We start from the raw sequence: 18,727 nt of genomic DNA on the forward strand, positions 1-18,727 counted from the left end.
GTAATATTTGGTTTGGATGTTCTACTTCCGATTTTTTAGAGGCCAAGAATATGCTTAATTTGCCATGAAGATAAACATTAAGGTCAAGAATAACGTAATTGATAATGTTTTTATGTAGTTTCTGACTGCTTTGTTTTAGATATTTGTAAGAAAATTATACATATCTAAGCAATTGACTTTTTGTCATTGCAGATGTTGATAGACGCAGAGTGTGTTCTACACGAAGAACCAAACCCAAGGAATATTTTCGAAATGTGCAACACTTCATACAGCATCCAGGAACCACCATATATGAACAATCAGTGTACAATGATACAAATGATTGAATTTTTAAACGATTTCTTATCTCTAACCCAGCAAAGTTCCAAAGGACTCCAAACATACATCAAGCAAGTCTTGTATAGCAGAAATCAATAAGTTACTCTTTGTTCTTGACTATTCCGGAGACCTACCAATTTGAAGACTTTGGCTTATAATCGGGGATATTTATCCTGATCCAACATGTTGGGTGCATTTATGTATGATAGATAATAAGACGCTAATAAAGTAAAATAAACAACGAAAATTTAAGGATTTCGCTCCATATTTATAGAATATTCATGTACAAAGAATGTAAATTCCAAGTCATTTGTATTAGCTTACATAATTCTTGAACGGGTCCATCAAAAAAACTTTTTGTAAAGGAGTGGGTAAGCGATACCGACTAGATCGGGGCTGGTTAGGGTTATTTTTTAGAAAAAACTTCCACGAGACTTGTTTTGTTTTGTATATTTTCTTTCTTGTCTACGCAGCAACACATGTGAGCAAATTACCATTGGATGTCCCAGGATTCTTTGAATGGCAATCTTTTCATCTTTTTTTTTTTCTCATTTTTGAGCGGTTTATTCAGAATGCGCTTCAAGTAGCTGCAGCAGGTTAAAAGGTTAAAAAAAATTACCATTGGAGGAGATAAATACGAAATAGTTGGAGAAACTCGTCAATAACAGCATCAACTCGAGAATTCAGCACCTATTTGGATTTGGATCCCCCGTGTAATTTAGAGGAGAAAGACCATGAACGAACCTCCGAAAACCCAGGTCCGTTTTTCTCTTTGCAGGAACTCGGCATGCCGTATCAGAAATTTCTCTTTTCTCTGTTGACGTGACCCATGCTTTCAAGTTCTTGTTATATTTTGATTTGGGAACGCCGAAACATCCATTTTTATCCGATCCCTTAAATGATTATGGGTTTAACTTTATGATCAGGTGTCATTGCGTGGAGCAAGCGCGAAAGAAATTACGAGGGATGCATTACTGGAGAAGGTTAACCAAGAAAGGGAGCTTCGGAACTATACCAGAAGAGCCAACGCTGCTGCGTTGTTTGTTCAGGTCAAGATTTGATTTTGTATCTTGAAAATGAAATTCAGCCTGATTGTTTATTGGGTTTTTAGTTATCTTTTTTTATTCCCAAGTATTTTAAAAGTTTGAGATGAATTCAGAGGGTGTGGAGGCGGCATTATGAGATCAAAATGGTGGCATTGCGGCTGCAGCAGGAGTGGGAAATAAAGATGACTAATCGTGCGAGTAATCTAACTAGAATGCAGATGTCTGGCCAAGTTTTGAGACCTTTTCTCTTCTTTACTTCATATTTATCAGTTAGATGTGGGAAGATGGGAGACAGAGATAGAAGTTGTATGATAGATTGCTTCCGAATTGTTCTGGAAAGTATAACTTTGAAAGGTATGCAATCTTTGCATTTCCTGTTGTTTTTATGTTATCTTAAGGCTTTCCATGATGATTGATGATATTTATTATTTAGGACGACTTATAACGGTAGAGTTGATGTGTTATTCAGAAAGTACAAACTTTGGGATGATTTATTCATGAAGCATTTGCTCGTGCTGGTGGTCACAATATGACACTGGGTGATCAAATTAGGGGTGTTTTCAGGAATGATTATTTAGAACTATTTCCCATTTTATTGGCATGCTGCTCCCAATACTTATACGATGCATAGAATAATTTGTCGCCTTTTTTACAGCCAGAAGAATGAGAAGAAAATGCTAGTACATTTTCGAGTGTTAGTAAATTGCTACTTATTGTTCTTTTCAATTTGGTCTGTATCGATATTGAAGTTAATTTCGTGTGGATGTGTGAGGAATGACAAAAAGAAAGTGAAGGAAAAATTGCAATGTTGTGCTGTTTATGCACTGGAATCAACTAGGAGAAGATAATGGAAAACCAAATTTAGATATTTGAGCTTTTCTCTCACTGGCTTACCTAGCGAGTATCTGGGACTGCAAAATATTCCTCACTCTTGTTCCTCTCGCTTCATCTTTTCTAGGAAACTGTATTCATACCCGAATAGACTTCCCTGAAGTAAGTAGGCATTCTTGCTTACGTTTTTGCACTTAATTTGGAAACTACTCATCTTCAGTGAACATTTCCAGATGTGCATTTTTGTTGAATTGAAGGATATTGATTATTTGGGACTCTAGTGAACTTTGAGCATGTGATACTAAACTATAAGTTGCTTTTTACTAGATAACTACTAGAGATTCCCTTGATACCCTCGGAACAGCATTGAATTGGAGAGTGAGGTGATAGTGATTTAGTTTAGAAAATTGCCTTTGGTTGGTTTTATGATTAAATACTGCTATCTTTGACTTACAGATGCGCGTCAGAATTTCTGCTCAATGGCAACTGATAGCACCGAAGAGAGAAAGATATGGTTTCATCAATCAAAGAAGCTGATTTCCCTTTGCTTGTTTATTTTATCTGTGTTCGACTTCTTCAACAAAGGGACTCAAGATGTTGTCCTCACATCACTTGCTATGCGATTAGCAATTCTTTTAACTGATCCAAAAGGTTGGAACTGCATTGTTGATGATAACCGCAAGGATGCACTTACCGCAGTGAAAAGTCTAGTACTATTTATTGGAAGTAAAAAAAGTGGCTTGTACGATTGCATTAGGAAATTCATCTGTAAATTGGAAGCTCCTCTTTCTTCTCTAGAGGTGTATCATCGTCAGACAGATGATAGATTCTTGATAATTGCCAGTGCTGTAACTTTATCTTTACGACCATTCCACATAACAAACATGGATGAAAATGATAATGGCATTTTGGAGTGTGCTGTCACACAGTATTGTGTTTCAATGATGACGATACCTTGGTTTCCTCAACGTTTACCTACAATACTTGTACCTGCTCTGAGACACGAGTCTGTATTATCACCTTGCTTCAAAATATTCCTGGTAAGAGCAAGCTAAAGGGGAAATACCCTTAGTGACTAGTGGAAAAAATATTAAATGCATTAGTAATTCTGAATATTTCTCTGAGCACCTTTCTGAAAATGTTGTGTCTATATTTTATTAACTTGAGTGCCAAGTCCTTATTAGCATCTTGCTTCAGATTCTCACTGGTAGGATTAGACTTAAAGGGGAAATACCCTTCGTGATCAAGTGTTAAATACATCAAATGTGTCTTCCTTGCAAAAAAATGCTCAAGTATTTTCTTACTTCTCTAATCCTAGTTCTCTGATTAGCTCTAAAATTGGAGTGACAAAAAGTATATAATTTTTTTAAGCGACTTGTAGCTTTCCTTGATAAATATTAGGATACTGATCAAACTATGGCAGTTGATGGCAGATCTCAAGAGAGAAGATTTTTGAGGAAACTTCTGAGATCACTCAATCAATGTTACCCCTCAACTCCAGAAAGATGCCACAAATCAGTTGGGCTCTTTCAAACATTGTGTATCTTGCAACAGCATGTGACATAAACTCTCCAGAGTCAGGAAAATTTGCTGCAGGATTAGACTATGCTTTGTATCTCCATGTAGTTATTTTACTTGCAGATAACTTATTGGCTTCACTTGAAAACTTCAGCTTGATAATAAGGCAGAACGAAGAAATCCAACCTGATAAAGATACTTCGGCTGAATCTGATCTTCTCTTGGGTGAAACAACTTGCGGGTTCTCAAAGTTGTCATACATGGATCATTTTATGCCTGTTTGTAAGCAGTGGCATCTGAAGAAACTCCTAGATTCGGAAAGAGATGCTTGTCTATATGAGATCAATAAAATGCCATCGGGCAATCCTGACTATTCACGGAAAGTCGAATTGCTTGATATTGCTTTTTATTATTCGTGCATGCTACGACTATTTTCAACCTTAAATCCTGTTCTCAAATCTTTGCCGCTCCTCAACATGTTGTCATTTGCCCCTGGATTTGTTTTGAGTTTATGGGAACAACTAGAGAAATCTCTTTTTCCGGGAAAGAATCAATCTGCCTCTTCAAAATCAGTTTATGCAAATTCAAAGTATGGAGGGAATGCTGATATAATTTCTGAGAGAAGGCAGAAGAAATTTATTAGAGATACCGGCAATAAATGGGTCAATGTGTTGCATAAAATTACTGGAAAAACATTAGCAGAGAATGATCATGCAAATACTGTCAATGGCCAATCCAACATTAGTCAAATTGAGGAACGTCCTGATGAGTGGGACGTAGAGCTCCTAAGGCAGGGTCCTGGGGGCATATCAAAAGATATTTCATGTCTACTTCATCTTTTCTGCTCCAGCTATTCACATCTATTGTTGGTTCTTGATGATATAGAATTCTATGATAAACAGGTTTTTTTTGGCCTAATTAGTTCAATGCAATTGTTTACTGTGGACGTGATAATGTGTGGTGACTTCAATTTGATTGACATTATAATGTAACTAATTAGGTTCCTTTTGCACTGGAGAAGCAGCGAAGAATTGCGTCAACAGTGAATACACTTGTATATAATTCTTTGTCCCGTAATATCAGCAGTCAGTACCGACCTCTTGTGGATTCTGCTATTAGGTGTCTGCATTTATTATATGAAAGGGACTGTAGGCACAGATTCTGCCCTCCTTCATTGTGGCTCTCCCCTGGTAAAATTAACAGGCTGCCAATTGCTGTTGCAGCCAGGACTCATGAAGTTCTTTCAGCTGCAGATGGAGCTCCTTCCTCAATGATGGGTTCTGTTGTTACTACAATGCCACATGTTTTTCCATTCGAAGAGAGGTAAGTAAAATATCAGAAGATGATCCTTACTTCTCAGGGTCGTGTAAGTATAGTATTGGTAGTCAGAATACTATTTTTCTTTATTATGCTAATGCGATAATTTTACCACTTCATAAGGACTCCTGGGAGATGGAAGTCCGTTTTTTTTTTAAAAATGAACTGACTTCTTAGTTCTTTCTCCCAGGTGTCTATATGTAGTGGCAAAACTATGTAGATGATTCCAATAAAGGTTAAGTGAGGATATAACCTATTCTATCCATGTTATTTAAGCTAGCAATGCAATTATCAAATTACTCCCTTAAGGGTACCATCGCTAATAAAATGTCTTTTTTTGTCTCATGCACCACCATTACTTTTAGTAGCATTGTCTATGAAGATATATTGTTGAAAGTTAAAACATAAAGGAAATCACATATACTCTTAACTCTTGAGGATATCATCATCCTTCATGACTTTTTTTTAAATCAGTCCATTATAACAATCAGATGTAGTATGTCTCACACCACATGCTTGGTCATTACTGGAGAATTTTTTTAATTTACACTAGGCATCGCGAACTTTAAAAAGTGTAATTATTCCCTCTAGAATTTGATAAGGAATAAATGATATGGGATGTTATTGAACACGCAGGGTGAAAATGTTCAGAGAATTCATTAGCATGGACAAAGTGTCCAGAAGACTGACTGGTGAGGTTACTGGACCTGGTTCACGAACAATTGAGATAGTAATTCGTAGGGATCATATTTTTGAAGATGGACTGCGACAATTAAATTCACTTGGTTCAAAGTTGAAGTCTGCCATCCATGTTTCATTTGTCAGTGAGGCTGGCCTTCCAGAGGCTGGCCTTGATTATGGTGGATTATCCAAGGAGTTCTTGACTGATGTATCGAAATCAGCCTTTTCACCAGAGTGAGTCTTCCCTGTACAGCTGTACTCATGAAGTTTTCAAAGTTACCCCCTTTCTGGTTTTCTGTAATGACTGCATGTTATTCAGGTATGGGCTGTTCTCCCAGGCTTCAACTTCTGATAGACTTCTTATACCTAATACCACTGCAAGATATTTGGATAACGGGATCCAAATGATTGAATTTCTGGGACGTATTGCTGGGAAAGCATTGTACGAAGGAATACTACTTGATTATTGTTTTTCACATGTTTTTGTGCAAAAGCTGTTGGGCCGCTACAGCTTTCTGGATGAACTATCAACCCTTGATCCCGAGCTTTACAAAAACCTTACTTATGTTAAGGTAAATGCCAACATTTCTGAGAACCTAAAAACTTTCACCATTTAATGTATTATTACCACTTTTGCTTTTACTTTAGCTTAGTGTTTTAAAGGGGTATGGAACATTATAGGTAATGAGCGGTAGTAAACTCTATCCTCAAAGTTTTTTCCCTCAAACATGAATTCCATATGATGTTTCAGACCGCACTAAACATCAAGGCGAATTTATGTTTTATCAGTTTGTGTGTTCGTTCCACCCAGCTGTTCCCTGCATGTGTTTATATGATAGAAGGTTTTTTAGTCATGTTTTGTAAAAGGCGTATATATTTTGTGGATGTTCAAAGCGGGTGATAATTTCGCTAGGGAAGCGATGTGGGTTCCTCGTAAGTGGTAACAGTTGGAATTTATTGAATTAAGAGAAGCAAAAGGACAACAAAATAGTAAACAGTGTTCTGTACATGAGAGATGTGAGGGTCATTATGGAGGCTGCAATGGAACATTGGTGATTAGTGAGGTTTTTTCATGTTCTGTATTCTGAGAAACAAGAAGATTAATGTTTGTACGTTGTGGTGAAGTTTTGTGCTCATCCTTAGCACAAAACAGATGTTATTTTCCAATAAATTATGATTATCACCATTCATTCTGGCATGAAAGAAGGTGATTTTGGCATTAGACGACGTGAAATTGATGTTTATCATTCATCTTTTCTACCATGAAAATCAGCCTTTTATTGTATGCCTAAATTAGACCTTAGTATTTGGATCATCTTACTTCTCTTCTTTGAGCGATGTATCACTGTTACTAATGAAGTTTCATTTCTTTTTCTGAATATCTGATGAAATCAGTCTTTCTCTATATCTGCTAATCTGAGTTCCACCTCAGTATGCTTGTTTTTTGGATTCATCACGCTTCTCCTTTGGGCGATGTACCTCTGTTACAATGAAGTTTCATTCTTCTATTTTTAATATCTGATGTCATTAGTGATTTGGATATGCAGAATTATGATGGTGATGTTGAGGAACTAGCTTTGGATTTTACAGTTACTGAAGAATCACTTGGAAAAAGACATATCATTGAACTGAAACCTGGTGGCAAGGACATCTGTGTGACAAATGAGAACAAATTGCAATATGTTCATGCAATGGCAGACTTTAAACTTAACAGACAGGTATCGACAAGAACTACTGTAATTTCGCTTTTAAAGTATAATTTTAATAGCTTATGACCCTATTTCCAGTTCTGAATTGCAGATGCTTCCTTTTTCAAATGCATTTTATCGAGGGTTGACGGATTTGATTTCCCCATCATGGTTGAAGTTATTTAATGCCAGTGAATTTAATCAGGTATTTTTCCCTCTGAGATATCATTGGTTTTTCTATTCATTGACCATGTTTGCTATTTTTATTCATTGGATAACTTAGTAATTTTTTCTTTGAAACTGGTTTTCCATTTGATTTGCACACGAGTACCTACATAAGGCAATTGTATTTATCTGGTAGTGCATTTGTTCATATTCATTTACTTCTGTATTTGTTGTTGACTTTGGTATTTTGCTGCTGATTTTCGAGATAAATGTTTCTACTTCACGAACTTTCATTTCATGCTTCTGTAAAATTTTGTTGTTCAGTTACTTTCAGGTGGAAACCATGACATTGATGTTGATGATTTGAGAAAAAATACTAAATATACTGGAGGTTATAGCGAAGGAAGTCGAACGGTTAAAATATTTTGGGAGGTATGAGAGTTTTGATTGCTCTCCAGTTATTCCATTGAAAATTTTATTTTCTACTAATGTGATGCCCGTTCTTAAAATTCAGCTTCCATCAATTTTGTTATTTATCACTGGGTGTTGCATCCATGGTGTTTTAATTTTGAAGAAAAAGTTAGAGGACCTCATGTTGTTTGAAATCCAAGGAAATCCTAGAGTTAGATCCTCCTATATACTATAACATGACTGTGCAGAGAAAAGTGAGCTGCTGTGTCCAAAATATGTTCGAAACGCCTGTTTATCTGGCATGTAGCTTTATCTTCTTTTTGTGAATTTTCAGACCGATTTATGACCATAGTTGTGAGATTCTTAATTCCGAGTGATGTTCGGAGTGAGCATATGTTTCAAGTTTGACAAGGTAAATGACGAGATCAATAATGCTGATTAAAATAAAAGTATTAAAGTGCTCGTTTTAGTTAGCTTAATTTAGAGGTTAATTTTTTATATAAAATCCTCCATCTTGCGTTAACAAAGCTAATTATTTTATTAAGATAATCTTACCTAGGCTTAGCTCCTTCAAATCTCATTACACCCACTTCTATCGCACATCGTGGTCAAACAACACCCGTGGTATCTTTGATTTCTTTTAGATTTTTGTTGACTTTTTGGAAGTCATGAGAAAAACACACCATACAAATGCTCAAGGAAATAGAATTATTACTTCCACTTGTATCAGAGCATCACATTATTATCTTGTTAAATTTTGATGGCGCTTGGGTGATTCTTTCTACTTAAGCGAAGTTCCTCAGATCTTATTGCTTGAATAATAACGGGAAATACATGAGTATTTATTGGAAAAACTCTATCTAACTAAAGCCCTGAAACAGTGGAAGCTTATCTAAGAAATCTAATCAACTCCATAATTCAAAATACAAATAAACAATTATCCTAACTATTAATTAATCGGATGATAAATTAATATCTTGTTTTCAACAGTTACTGTTCAAGTTGTTGCCTGCTTTCAGATTACCTTTCGTTTTGCTTTTGTCACAGGCTTTTGCAGGGTTTGAGCCAAGAGAACGTTGTATGCTTCTGAAGTTTGTAACCAGCTGTTCTCGAGCTCCTTTGCTCGGGTTCAAGCACCTTCAGCCTGCATTTACTATTCATAAGGTATCTTATTGGATATTTTTTCAAAACCTTGATGAAGATATTTATCGAATCCAGTTTGTTTATTTGGTTTTTCATGGATTTATAATATAACTTCAGCTACGAAAATTTTCTTCAGCCGACTTGCAGTTTACATATGCGAAAGCTATGAAAAAACTGTAGGGATTCACGATGAAAATAAAGTGAATGGGGCGTCTGAAGTATTCAGACTAAAAATGTTATTTTTAATATAGGTGGTCTGTGATGTTCCTCTTTTGGCGACTTTTGGAGGCCAGGATGTGGATAGGCTTCCATCAGCTTCTACATGCTATAACACTCTCAAGGTACCGTTCAAACAGCTCATATGCACTCTTGGATTTACTGATGTTATAGTGTTAATTTTCAGCAACATGTTCTTGCATTATTTTGTCGAATCAATTGCAGTGTTCATTTTCTGCACATTTTGTCGATCCATTAGCGGTTATCTGATGGATTATATATGATATTTTCTTGGACTTTGTGTAATATATGCAGCTCCCAACATACAAGCGGCTAAGCACTTTGAGAGCAAAGCTTCTTTACGCCATCAATTCAAATACAGGATTTGAACTTTCTTAGAAGTTTATGACAACTGTAAGGTAGGCACCTTTATATGATATGGATCTGTTGAGTTTTGTAATTATCGTCTCTCGTTCCAAGAAAATGTTAGAATGCTTGATAATATTTATATTGAAAATTATCAAATTTGCCCATACGCAACTGTCTATATCAAATACAGGCAACATTGCGAAGGATTGGGCAGCTTAATATGCTTCTCTTATAACATCTCTACATCGACCAAATGAAGGGAAGAGGAACTATTAGAATTTTAATTAGTCTAACAGCATGGAAGTACGTATTAAAAGATAATAGAAGTGAAACTAGGGGGTTGCTGACTTGCTGCACCTAAAAGGTAGTCCTAAGAGATCAGATCAAATCCTTGTTGGAGTAAACTTTGGGCCAATCTTTGGTTAGCAGCTTCTGAAGGGTGGAATCCATCCCAGAATAAATATTGTGTGGCATTTGAACATGTCCCGATCGACCTTTCATTGCAGAGGAACGATGTTTCAATTGTGCCCGTCCCACAGCAAGCTTTCCTCGAGTCAAAGAATCCTGGAGAACATTATAAAGTTAGTTAGGAAAAGTGGAATTTAAATAAAAATGTTACAGGAATTTTATCATCCTCTTTATTTGGTGATTTGGGGCAAAAATCAAAGATGCTTTTAACACAGCATACTGTCATTTTCCAATTGCAGATGTTTATTATGCACCATACCACTATCTGTTGGCTTTGCAATCATATCCATCAGAGGGTTGTAAATATCGAAGACCACGAGTTTCAATCCCGGTAGCCTGGTCTTCAAATTTTGAGATGTGGCGTTTAACTTATTGTTGAATAAAACGGCATCTTGATTCAGCCTCTCGACACACTGATTGCTTCCCAAACCGAATAAGGTAATTGCTGCTGGCAGGCATCCTGTAGGTGGTAGAGATGTAACTCCTATTCTCCTTGCTCCCAAACGGTATAAGTTCTGTCAAAGAAACATTGTTGATATTGTCCATGTGAAAGAAGCCCTCACTATTGTAAGTGTCACAGCTATTTAATTATCAAATTATTATAATCTTCAAGTCAAAATTCAAAATTTTCATTCTAGTTACTGATCTTTATTTGTCCAATGTGTTCACATTTTTTTTAGTCCCGTGTTTCTTTAAGTTTCTTCATGAATTAATATGACGAAAGATATTCGAGAAATTGTATCATTTCATGTAACCTGGATGAAACTAGAGTAGGACTTTATGAGTATGTTTGAGAACTGATCGGTTGTGTAAGCTTGGTTGAGAATTGGATTAACATAATAATTCTGAATAAAATCACTGCTCCCTGCACTTAACAGATGGATCCCTCCTGAGAATGTAGCATTTCCTTTATCCTTTCCCACCAAATTAACCACGTTACTCTGCCATTCTTTGTAGTTTGCTAGCTGCTGTGTCAACGTCACAGTGTGCTGTAAACACGAATTAAAGTAGAAATATTGTGAAAAAAACACCAATACAATTTATGTGGGTCGACCATAAAGACCTATATATACAACACATATACAAATAGCTAAAACTTTATTAATATCTTTTTAGTTTAGATTGAAATCAACATTTCTGTATGTATATATATAGGGGAAATGACACTATGATTAATATTATCCGAACTCTCTTGTATAGTTAAATTACGATAGAAGCACACCGGATATATCCGAACGCTAAAAAAATCGTGTATGATTGTATCATATATATATATATATATATATATTATTTTCTAAGACATGTTTTGATTAATTACACAATGTGTCAAATCTTACAAATAACTGTGCTGTGTTGTCGTAATAACCCGAAGCAGCTGAAGCGAAGTTGACACCGTTAAGGATGTTGCTCCCTTTGGCTTCTTGACTGAGATGTGCTGGTGGATATGAACTGAATCCTAGAAATTCAGCTGTAAATACAAAAAAATATATGCATTAGCGAAGAGGCCGAGTAGCTCAAAACATATTGTGCTCGAGCTGTACATTACCTGTAAAATCGGTGGCCAGTTTTCCATTGCAGAACCTTCCTGTAGGTGTGTGAGTAACAAAATCTCTTCCATAAGGAAGGAAGTTTGCCTTGATTAATGTTGGCAAATTGTTATTGTTTCCCGCATCAGCCACCGAATCCCCGAATATGCAGAGGGCGGGAACAAGGGGATCGCCACGAACAAGTGATGACACAACAAGAAAACCACATAATATGTAGCTCAAGAATCCCATTTTCACTTACTTTGCACCTACACTGATGGATACTACCTTCAAGTTTTGTTTCTTTCTTGCTTGTGGTATTCTTAATTTTGCTGGCTTTTATTTGGAGGAATGATCAAATTGTGGTGGAAGTGTGTGTGTATTTACTGCGGGTGATGCATGTCTGATGCTTGGCACATTTTGGAGTAAGCAATAGCTGTGTGTGTCTGTGTTGCAATAAAGTGACTTTTAATATGACATTAAAAAGAGACGACGTCAGTTTATTTATACGAGGACAAAAGATTTGGTCCAAGAACAAGACACGCATTTTTAGGAAGTTGAGGGAAATTTGGCTGATCTAAGGCATGTTTGAACAAAGATTGGTTTTTACTCTTTCCTGATAAGCTTGGCAAATGGATAAGACTCTTTTAATGAATAACAAACGAAAAGAATAAGTGTACCTCAGGCAGTTTAAACAATGTCATTACACATGTAAAATTACTAAATGCTTTTGCTTTTTTGGGAAAATTACTACTGTTAAAACAAGTGTAATGTAAATATCTTATTCAAGTTTTGATTTGGACACTACTGGAAAGCCTATGAATGTAAAGTATGAAATCATCTGTTGTTTGCTCGACAAATAACGAAGATTAAGAATTTATATAATATATATTTATGCAGCCTAAACTATCATAAAAAACGATTTCATTTCGGAGATGTTAATGGGCTAGACTCAGCTGAAACCAACTTTAAAAAGATTTAGATATTACAGAGCAACCCTTGGGCTAGAGTCCACCTGATTTTAGAAAAAAAAATTGTTCGCAGTCTCACCTTATTATATTTTTACTTATTTAGGCCTAATGGCACACCCCATTTCTTTGATATTTCTCACATACTATTTCTCTATTTGGTTATATGTATCTCCTTAAACATAAACATAATAACATCTCTCTTTTCTTCTGTTGAACGGAACAAATATTTTCACTTATGAAATTTGTTAATTAAATAGTTATTCGTAACAAGAGAAAAGAAAAGTTTTTAGCATATTCTATAGTAATTTACATTGAACTTGAGTTGATTGAAAATTTGATAACGATATAATAATAAATGAGTTTGATTCTCTTAGAATCAAATAACACAAGTTCAATAATGTTTTTTTCATACTTTTGTATGTATTGAATATTAAATACTTTGTCTATATTTTCAGAAAGTTAATATTCACATACTTTTTTTCATTTTTTTATATTATTTAATTTATTAATATCAATTTCAGTTTGCATAGAGTCCCGGGTAGTTTTAAATCATGGTTACGTCCCTGAACTGCCCTTAAAACTAGTGTTAACTATAGAAAATTTAAATAAGTGTAGCAAAAATAACTTTTTTGATTTAAAACTACAGAATATCCTCTTAACATACAATTTTTTTTGTACAAAATGAAGAAAAAAAGGATCTAATATACAATTAAAAAAATTGGAACATTTTTTTTATCTAACTAGCTGATCGGGTCATTCCAACAAACCGGATGAATCGGATCAAGCTTTATCACGAGACAATTAAAATAATTTATTTTTTTTGGACAAGAACAGAAACAAAAAGTATTGAACAGAAAATTTAAACACAATCCAACATTTGATAACAAGGGACGGTTTATTCAATACTTGAGACATTGCCTCGAGGTTCATCCTTGGTGGTAAAGAGGCTACATGTGTTTTTCACATTGTCGAATCTATTGTATCACATGAAAAAATATGTGCCTCTCTTGTAGCCATTGGATCAACGGGAGGTATTGCTCTCCTTGTAGCTGTTGGATCTATCTTTGAGGTAATATCCCAAGGATAACATCCAACTAACCGCAATGGACCTATTATTGGCAGAGGAAGTTAAATGTTGCTGCAGGCTTCCAGAACTGCGTTATGCAGAGAAAGGCAACTTCAATTTTATTTTACGAAAAGACAACAGTAATTACATGCTGCAGAATGAGAGAGCCAGATCACAGTAATTACTTAAACAGAAAAAGGAAAAAGAAAATATAATACACCGTCAAAAAACTGATTTCATTATTCTCGTACATATACAACATACTTAGCAAACACTACATTCTAGTTTCTAGCTGGAGGCAATGGAAGTCCCGTGGAAATCCCAACTTTATAAAGCTTTATTACACGCAAGAAATTTACCTCTACAGCGTAAATTAATGGATCCTTGCACAACAAATGAAGCTCGATATTGCATAAACAAAGAAAATGATTCAAAGATCAAAAGGTGTGACACCACCGTTGAGGAATCTGCATTATAACATTTGAAAGTAGCCACCATCAACGCATTAATAGCTGGAACGCTTCATTACTGGTTTCCACTTCATACTCATATCCAAGACTGTTTGCACGATTTCGGAACTCGTATATCTCAGATTGAGCCACTTGGATACCAACCAACACATTTGCCCCAGTCTCTCCCTAATTTAGGATTAAAAAGTTAATTGTCAGAATATAAATAGTGAGATAAGTACTGAACGTTAAAGGATGAGTATCATAAATATTATCAAGTTAAGTTTGGAGATCATAACCTGTGCCCGGTAATGGAACAAACTGATGTTCCAGCGCGGACTTAACGCGTCCAAAAATTTCATCAAAGCACCGGGCCTCTCAGGGAAAATAAAGCGGCAAAGGAGCTCATTTTCAAGATTTGATCGGCCACCCATCTGAAATATATCAGAAATTAGCGTTCAAAAAAGCATAAATCGAGAAAATGCCTACTCGAAAACAACATGCAGAGTTATAAGCCAGAGATGGTACGTAGGTCTGCATATCAGAACTTACTTCCCCCCTCGAAAAAAACACACTTTGGACACAAGTTAGTACGGAAGGAACACTTTCAAAACAAGACCATTAGATAAACAATATATATTCTGATGTTCAACAGAAGCTAGGGCAAGGCTTGCATAGGAAGAAAAAATGAAACAAAAAGCAAGCTCAATGAAGTCTTGGTAAGAATTATGAAAAAAAAAAGTCTAACCAAATGTCGCAAATGGTCTTTGACCAAATCATTTTCCGTAAGATTAATGGTCTGTAGTTGAGCTGACTTCATCCCCTCTATCATAGCATCGAGCTCTAATTTTGTGTGAAGCCCAACACTGTTGAAAAGGAAAAGAAAAGGTAAGTTGGTTCTTTATTCCCTATTGTAACACTGCAAAGCAATGAAGGCCAATGTCATGCTTTGATCTGTGAAATAAAAGGAAGTGCATGAAGTTCATCTCTCGCCTGTATAGTACTAGAGCGTTTTCTTTCTCTGAACTATATCTGTATTTGAATTCTGTGATATTCATAGGTCCCACCTAAAAAAAACAAAAACAAAACTTACATTGGAGGCATCCTTGGAAATAATGGGAAGGACAAAATATGAATCAGAAAACCCACAAGCTCACAAAATCTTTTAAAGCTTCCAGGTTCCTCTGGCATATAAGTCGTAAGGACAGCTTCCCGACGTCTTCCAACATCTGCAAGTTCGGTCACCAGTCTCAATCTATCAAAATTCATGTTAGCTCCACTGGTCACTGCTACAACATTTTCACCCTTGAGTCCATGGTACTTGCAATAGGCTTCAGCTCCAGCTAAGGCAAGAGCACCGGCTGGTTCCAAAATGCTTCGTTTCTCTTCAAACATGTCCTGTAACAAGGCGGATCCGCCAGTAGGCAGTTAGTGCTCAATTTTTTAAACACTAAAAAAATTGGTGAGGAGACAATGGTATAGTAATAGATATAATTTACATGTTAAAGCTGTTTTTTTCTCAAATTTGGAATTCTGGAGGCTGGATTCATAAATTTTTCAATCTGCATGGAAATTTATTAACATTGACTATGTCAACATAACTTAGGGTTAATTCTGCAATTATCCGTCTTTCAGAGGCAACATAAACCAGTCTCGTCCTTGATGTTACTTTCATCGCCAATAGACACATTAAAGTTCATTCTCCAAATGCAACAAAATGACAAATGGGATGACAATGGAAAATTCTAAAGCAATCAAATAAAACGTTCTCTAATGTATGATTACATTGGTAGAAGATTCTCAGCAGGGGGCAAATAAGAATATGCCTCTCGATCTTCACACATATATAGTTAACATTTATCGATCTCATATACCGCATGATGTATTAAAAGACCAAAATTCCTCACTGGCATAACCATAGAAAAGAAGAAGTTGGAAAATTATATTAACATGATACTGCAAAACAATCAGGGCATGCCGACAAACTAAGTACAACTACGCTCTAGACACATCATGCTGGTTGTCCTAGAGGTAGAACATGACAAGTAACTAGCTGATTCCGACAAGGCATCACGTAGAAATTTAAAAAGGGGGAGAATATGATTGTAAGGGAGCCAACGGACCTTTATTGATGCACAAATAGCATCACGATTGACGAGAACTACCCCATCTATCAATTCCCTGCAAAGTTGGAATGTCTCTTCACCAACCACTTTGACTGCCACGCCATCAGCAAAACCTCCCACTTGGTCCAACATTACTCGCTGACCATGGCGCAGGGATAACGCCATTGCATTCGCGTCAAATGGCTCCACTCCAATAATTTTTACCTCTGGGGAGACCCTTTTCACATAGGCAGCAATACCAGCAATAAGCCCACCACCACCAACAGGCACAAATATAGCTTCTATAGGGTCTTTCATTTGCCGTACAATCTCCATTCCAACTGTTCCCTGCCCTATAATAACATCCGGGTGATCAAAAGGAGGAACGAATGTGCGGCCTTCCTCTGTCGCCCTCTTTTTGGCATATGCTTGGGCTTCATCATACGAATCCCCAACCAGTATAACAGTGGCACCTAGTCTTTCAACCGATCTCCACTACCAGCATGAAGCAAAAACTTTTAGAACACGTGGTTATGTCAACAGAAATAACACGTGGAAGAAAAGTAAACGTACAAACAAAAAAAACAATAACCTTAATCTCCGGAGTGGTGACAGGCATAGCAATCACGGCATTGCAGCCAAGTTTCTGGGCAGATAATGCGACGCCTTGTGCATGATTTCCGGCAGATGAACATATTACACCTCTTTCCAGTTGTTCCTTCGTAAGTTTTGCCATCATATTATAAGCCCCTCGAAGCTTGAAAGAGAAAACCTGCAAAGCAGATTGTTAGCTCGCATGCTTCAGATTCACATAGCCCCTGCAACTGTAAACACTCAATTGCCCCATAAAGCTACAATCTTTAATATTATTACAAAATGTGCAGGTCAGACAAAAGAAGGTCCCGTTTCCAAAATGCAGAGACTCCCAACTTTCCGAAATCAATAAAAATCTCAATCGTCGAAAAGGGAAAAAAATCCATAAGAGCATCCAAGCTCCGATTTTCAAAACCATGTCCTCTTTATCCAAATATTGTAATAGAAACAAAAAAAGGAAGAAGAAGAAAAAGATAAAATTCCGTAGAGAAAAAAAACAGTTTTCAATCGCTAAAGCCTCGAGTTTTATTTTAAACAAAATGCATCATTTACGCATTATTCTTCATTCAAGAACATTTGAAACTATAATAAAGATAATCAACATATGCCAAACTGTCTTATACATTCATCAAATCAAACACATACGGGCTGGAAATCCTCTCTCTTCAGCCAGACATTGACCCCCCACCTCTCGGAGAGATTAGTCGCCAGCTGCAAAGGCGACTCATACGCCACATCATACACCTTGGAAGACAAAATATTCGTCAAATACTCCATCGCATTCAAAGAACCATTGCTAACCGCTACATTGCCCAGATTCTCATTCCGCACCAAATATCCGCTATCGCACCGCAAAGAATTAGGAGAAACCTTCATCAAAGGCGGCGCCGCAGCTTCCGAACATGGAGCCAATGCCGGAACCCTAGAAGATGACACCTCTACAGATGGAAAAACCTCCGCCGCGGGCTTCGACAGGGCGGCGTAAATCAAGGGCTTCACGCATGTTTTCTTAACAGCCGCGGAGGATGATCTCACATTGAATTTGGTGGCGAACAGCGATGATTGTGCCGGAGCAAAACGGAGAGCTTCCATAGTGTATCTGATTAACGCAGACTTTGGTTTTACCCCGCGGCGGAGCGGAGAAAAAGCGAGGGAGACCAAGATCAACGGCGAGGTAAAGTTACTTGGAAGATATTTTGCACGTGTGAATTCACGTGTTCTACAAAAGGAACCGAAATTGAACTAGGCGGCCACTAACCAGGAATCTGACTGTAATATAGCAAAAAAAAATTATTGACTGATTTAATCATTTTTTTTAATGTTTGCATATATTTTAATTTATATAGAAAATAAAATTGTTGGACCCAAATTTAAATGATGGGTCATTGAATTATTTTTCAGGCCCATATATTGGCAAAACAGTTGGCCCATCATCTCGTTGACTAAAGGAAACAGAGGGTTTGTGGGTAATTCCTTTCATTTGAGGTAATAAAAAAGTTTAAAAAGCATGGTCTTATTTTTTGAAAGATGTGGACATAATAGCAAAATTTTTTTTAGTTTTATATAATAATTTCATAAGGGACTGAATGCTATGAGCTCAAATGGTATACAATGATTTGTATGTATTCAATCCCGACTATACAAAACCTGAAAATTGAAACACGAATTAACCACAAAAAATGTTGATACAGAAGAGTTACTCTTCACTATAGCGTTTGTTGGGAACATCTGATGGTTTTGGTGGCTTCATATGTTTTTTGTTGGAATAAGGTCTCTTCATCTATGAACAAAGTGCTTTTACGTACACAGATCTAATGTTCTTAATCATATGCTGTTCATGTTCAT

General features: G+C 36.4%; 3 protein-coding genes across 6 annotated transcripts; 1 reads left to right on the forward strand and 2 right to left on the reverse strand.

The window, feature by feature from the left end:
• The first annotated feature begins 680 nt into the window (after positions 1-680).
• On the forward strand, positions 681-10,816 carry LOC140971200 (E3 ubiquitin-protein ligase UPL7). 3 transcript variants are annotated; one of them, XM_073433335.1, is made up of 15 exons: positions 686-1,076; positions 1,245-1,367; positions 1,478-1,718; positions 2,652-3,235; positions 3,629-4,615; positions 4,714-5,036; positions 5,667-5,945; positions 6,031-6,283; positions 7,259-7,429; positions 7,512-7,604; positions 7,889-7,996; positions 9,023-9,139; positions 9,370-9,459; positions 9,650-9,753; positions 10,411-10,816. In XM_073433335.1, the coding sequence occupies exons 1-14, from the start codon at positions 1,053-1,055 to the stop codon at positions 9,731-9,733; spliced, it is 3,477 nt and encodes a 1,158-aa protein (XP_073289436.1). In that variant the 5' UTR covers positions 686-1,052; the 3' UTR covers positions 9,734-9,753; positions 10,411-10,816. The 3 variants fall into 3 exon arrangements, 1 of the variants encoding a protein (XP_073289436.1); XR_012174261.1 differs by lacking the exons at positions 9,650-9,753; positions 10,411-10,816 and having other exon boundaries at positions 681-1,076; positions 7,899-7,996; positions 9,370-9,458; XR_012174262.1 differs by lacking the exons at positions 9,023-9,139; positions 9,370-9,459; positions 9,650-9,753; positions 10,411-10,816 and having other exon boundaries at positions 681-1,076; positions 7,499-7,604; positions 7,889-7,970.
• On the reverse strand, positions 9,649-12,157 carry LOC140971203 (GDSL esterase/lipase At5g03820). Of its 2 annotated transcripts, XR_012174263.1 has the most exons (6): positions 11,718-12,157; positions 11,509-11,639; positions 10,927-11,160; positions 10,431-10,686; positions 9,892-10,267; positions 9,649-9,778 (listed from the first exon to the last, which is right to left on the reverse strand). XR_012174263.1 is itself a non-coding variant. In XM_073433337.1 (5 exons), exons 1-5 carry the CDS (start codon positions 11,947-11,949, stop codon positions 10,074-10,076), a joined length of 1,047 nt encoding a protein of 348 aa, XP_073289438.1. In that variant the 5' UTR covers positions 11,950-12,157; the 3' UTR covers positions 9,760-10,073. The 2 variants fall into 2 exon arrangements, 1 of the variants encoding a protein (XP_073289438.1); XM_073433337.1 differs by having other exon boundaries at positions 9,760-10,267.
• A 1,777-nt stretch (positions 12,158-13,934) lies between these two features.
• On the reverse strand, positions 13,935-18,152 carry LOC140971202 (threonine dehydratase 1 biosynthetic, chloroplastic-like). The gene is made up of 8 exons (XM_073433336.1): positions 17,528-18,152; positions 16,881-17,060; positions 16,307-16,783; positions 15,333-15,581; positions 15,177-15,250; positions 14,932-15,049; positions 14,483-14,617; positions 13,935-14,372 (listed from the first exon to the last, which is right to left on the reverse strand). The coding sequence occupies exons 1-8, from the start codon at positions 17,972-17,974 to the stop codon at positions 14,232-14,234; spliced, it is 1,821 nt and encodes a 606-aa protein (XP_073289437.1). The 5' UTR covers positions 17,975-18,152; the 3' UTR covers positions 13,935-14,231.
• Between the last annotated feature and the right edge of the window lie 575 nt (positions 18,153-18,727).

The sequence above is a fragment of the Primulina huaijiensis genome, chromosome 2, assembly GCF_012295235.1.
Source record: "Primulina huaijiensis isolate GDHJ02 chromosome 2, ASM1229523v2, whole genome shotgun sequence".
Classification (NCBI taxonomy): Eukaryota; Viridiplantae; Streptophyta; class Magnoliopsida; order Lamiales; family Gesneriaceae; genus Primulina; species Primulina huaijiensis.

What these genes read in the sequence shown, in the direction of transcription:
- LOC140971202 (XM_073433336.1), bottom strand. Translation starts at nt 17,974, where the DNA reads ATGGAAGCTCTCCGTTTTGCTCCGGCACAATCATCGCTGTTCGCCACC. An exon ending in CTATTTGTGCATCAATAAAG is followed by an intron (nt 15,582 to 16,306) that starts GTCCGTTGGCTC and finishes GCCTTGTTACAG; the next exon opens with GACATGTTTGAAGAGAAACG. An exon ending in TTAAAAGATTTTGTGAGCTT is followed by an intron (nt 15,251 to 15,332) that starts GTGGGTTTTCTG and finishes TGTTTTTTTTAG; the next exon opens with GTGGGACCTATGAATATCAC.
- LOC140971203 (XM_073433337.1), bottom strand. Translation starts at nt 11,949, where the DNA reads ATGGGATTCTTGAGCTACATATTATGTGGTTTTCTTGTTGTGTCATCA. An exon ending in ACAACACAGCACAGTTATTT is followed by an intron (nt 11,161 to 11,508) that starts GTAAGATTTGAC and finishes TCGTGTTTACAG; the next exon opens with CACACTGTGACGTTGACACA. An exon ending in TGCAAAGCCAACAGATAGTG is followed by an intron (nt 10,268 to 10,430) that starts GTATGGTGCATA and finishes AATGTTCTCCAG; the next exon opens with GATTCTTTGACTCGAGGAAA.
- LOC140971200 (XM_073433335.1), top strand. Translation starts at nt 1,053, where the DNA reads ATGAACGAACCTCCGAAAACCCAG. An exon ending in ATGCCAGTGAATTTAATCAG is followed by an intron (nt 7,605 to 7,888) that starts GTATTTTTCCCT and finishes TTTGTTGTTCAG; the next exon opens with TTACTTTCAGGTGGAAACCA. An exon ending in CGGTTAAAATATTTTGGGAG is followed by an intron (nt 7,997 to 9,022) that starts GTATGAGAGTTT and finishes CTTTTGTCACAG; the next exon opens with GCTTTTGCAGGGTTTGAGCC.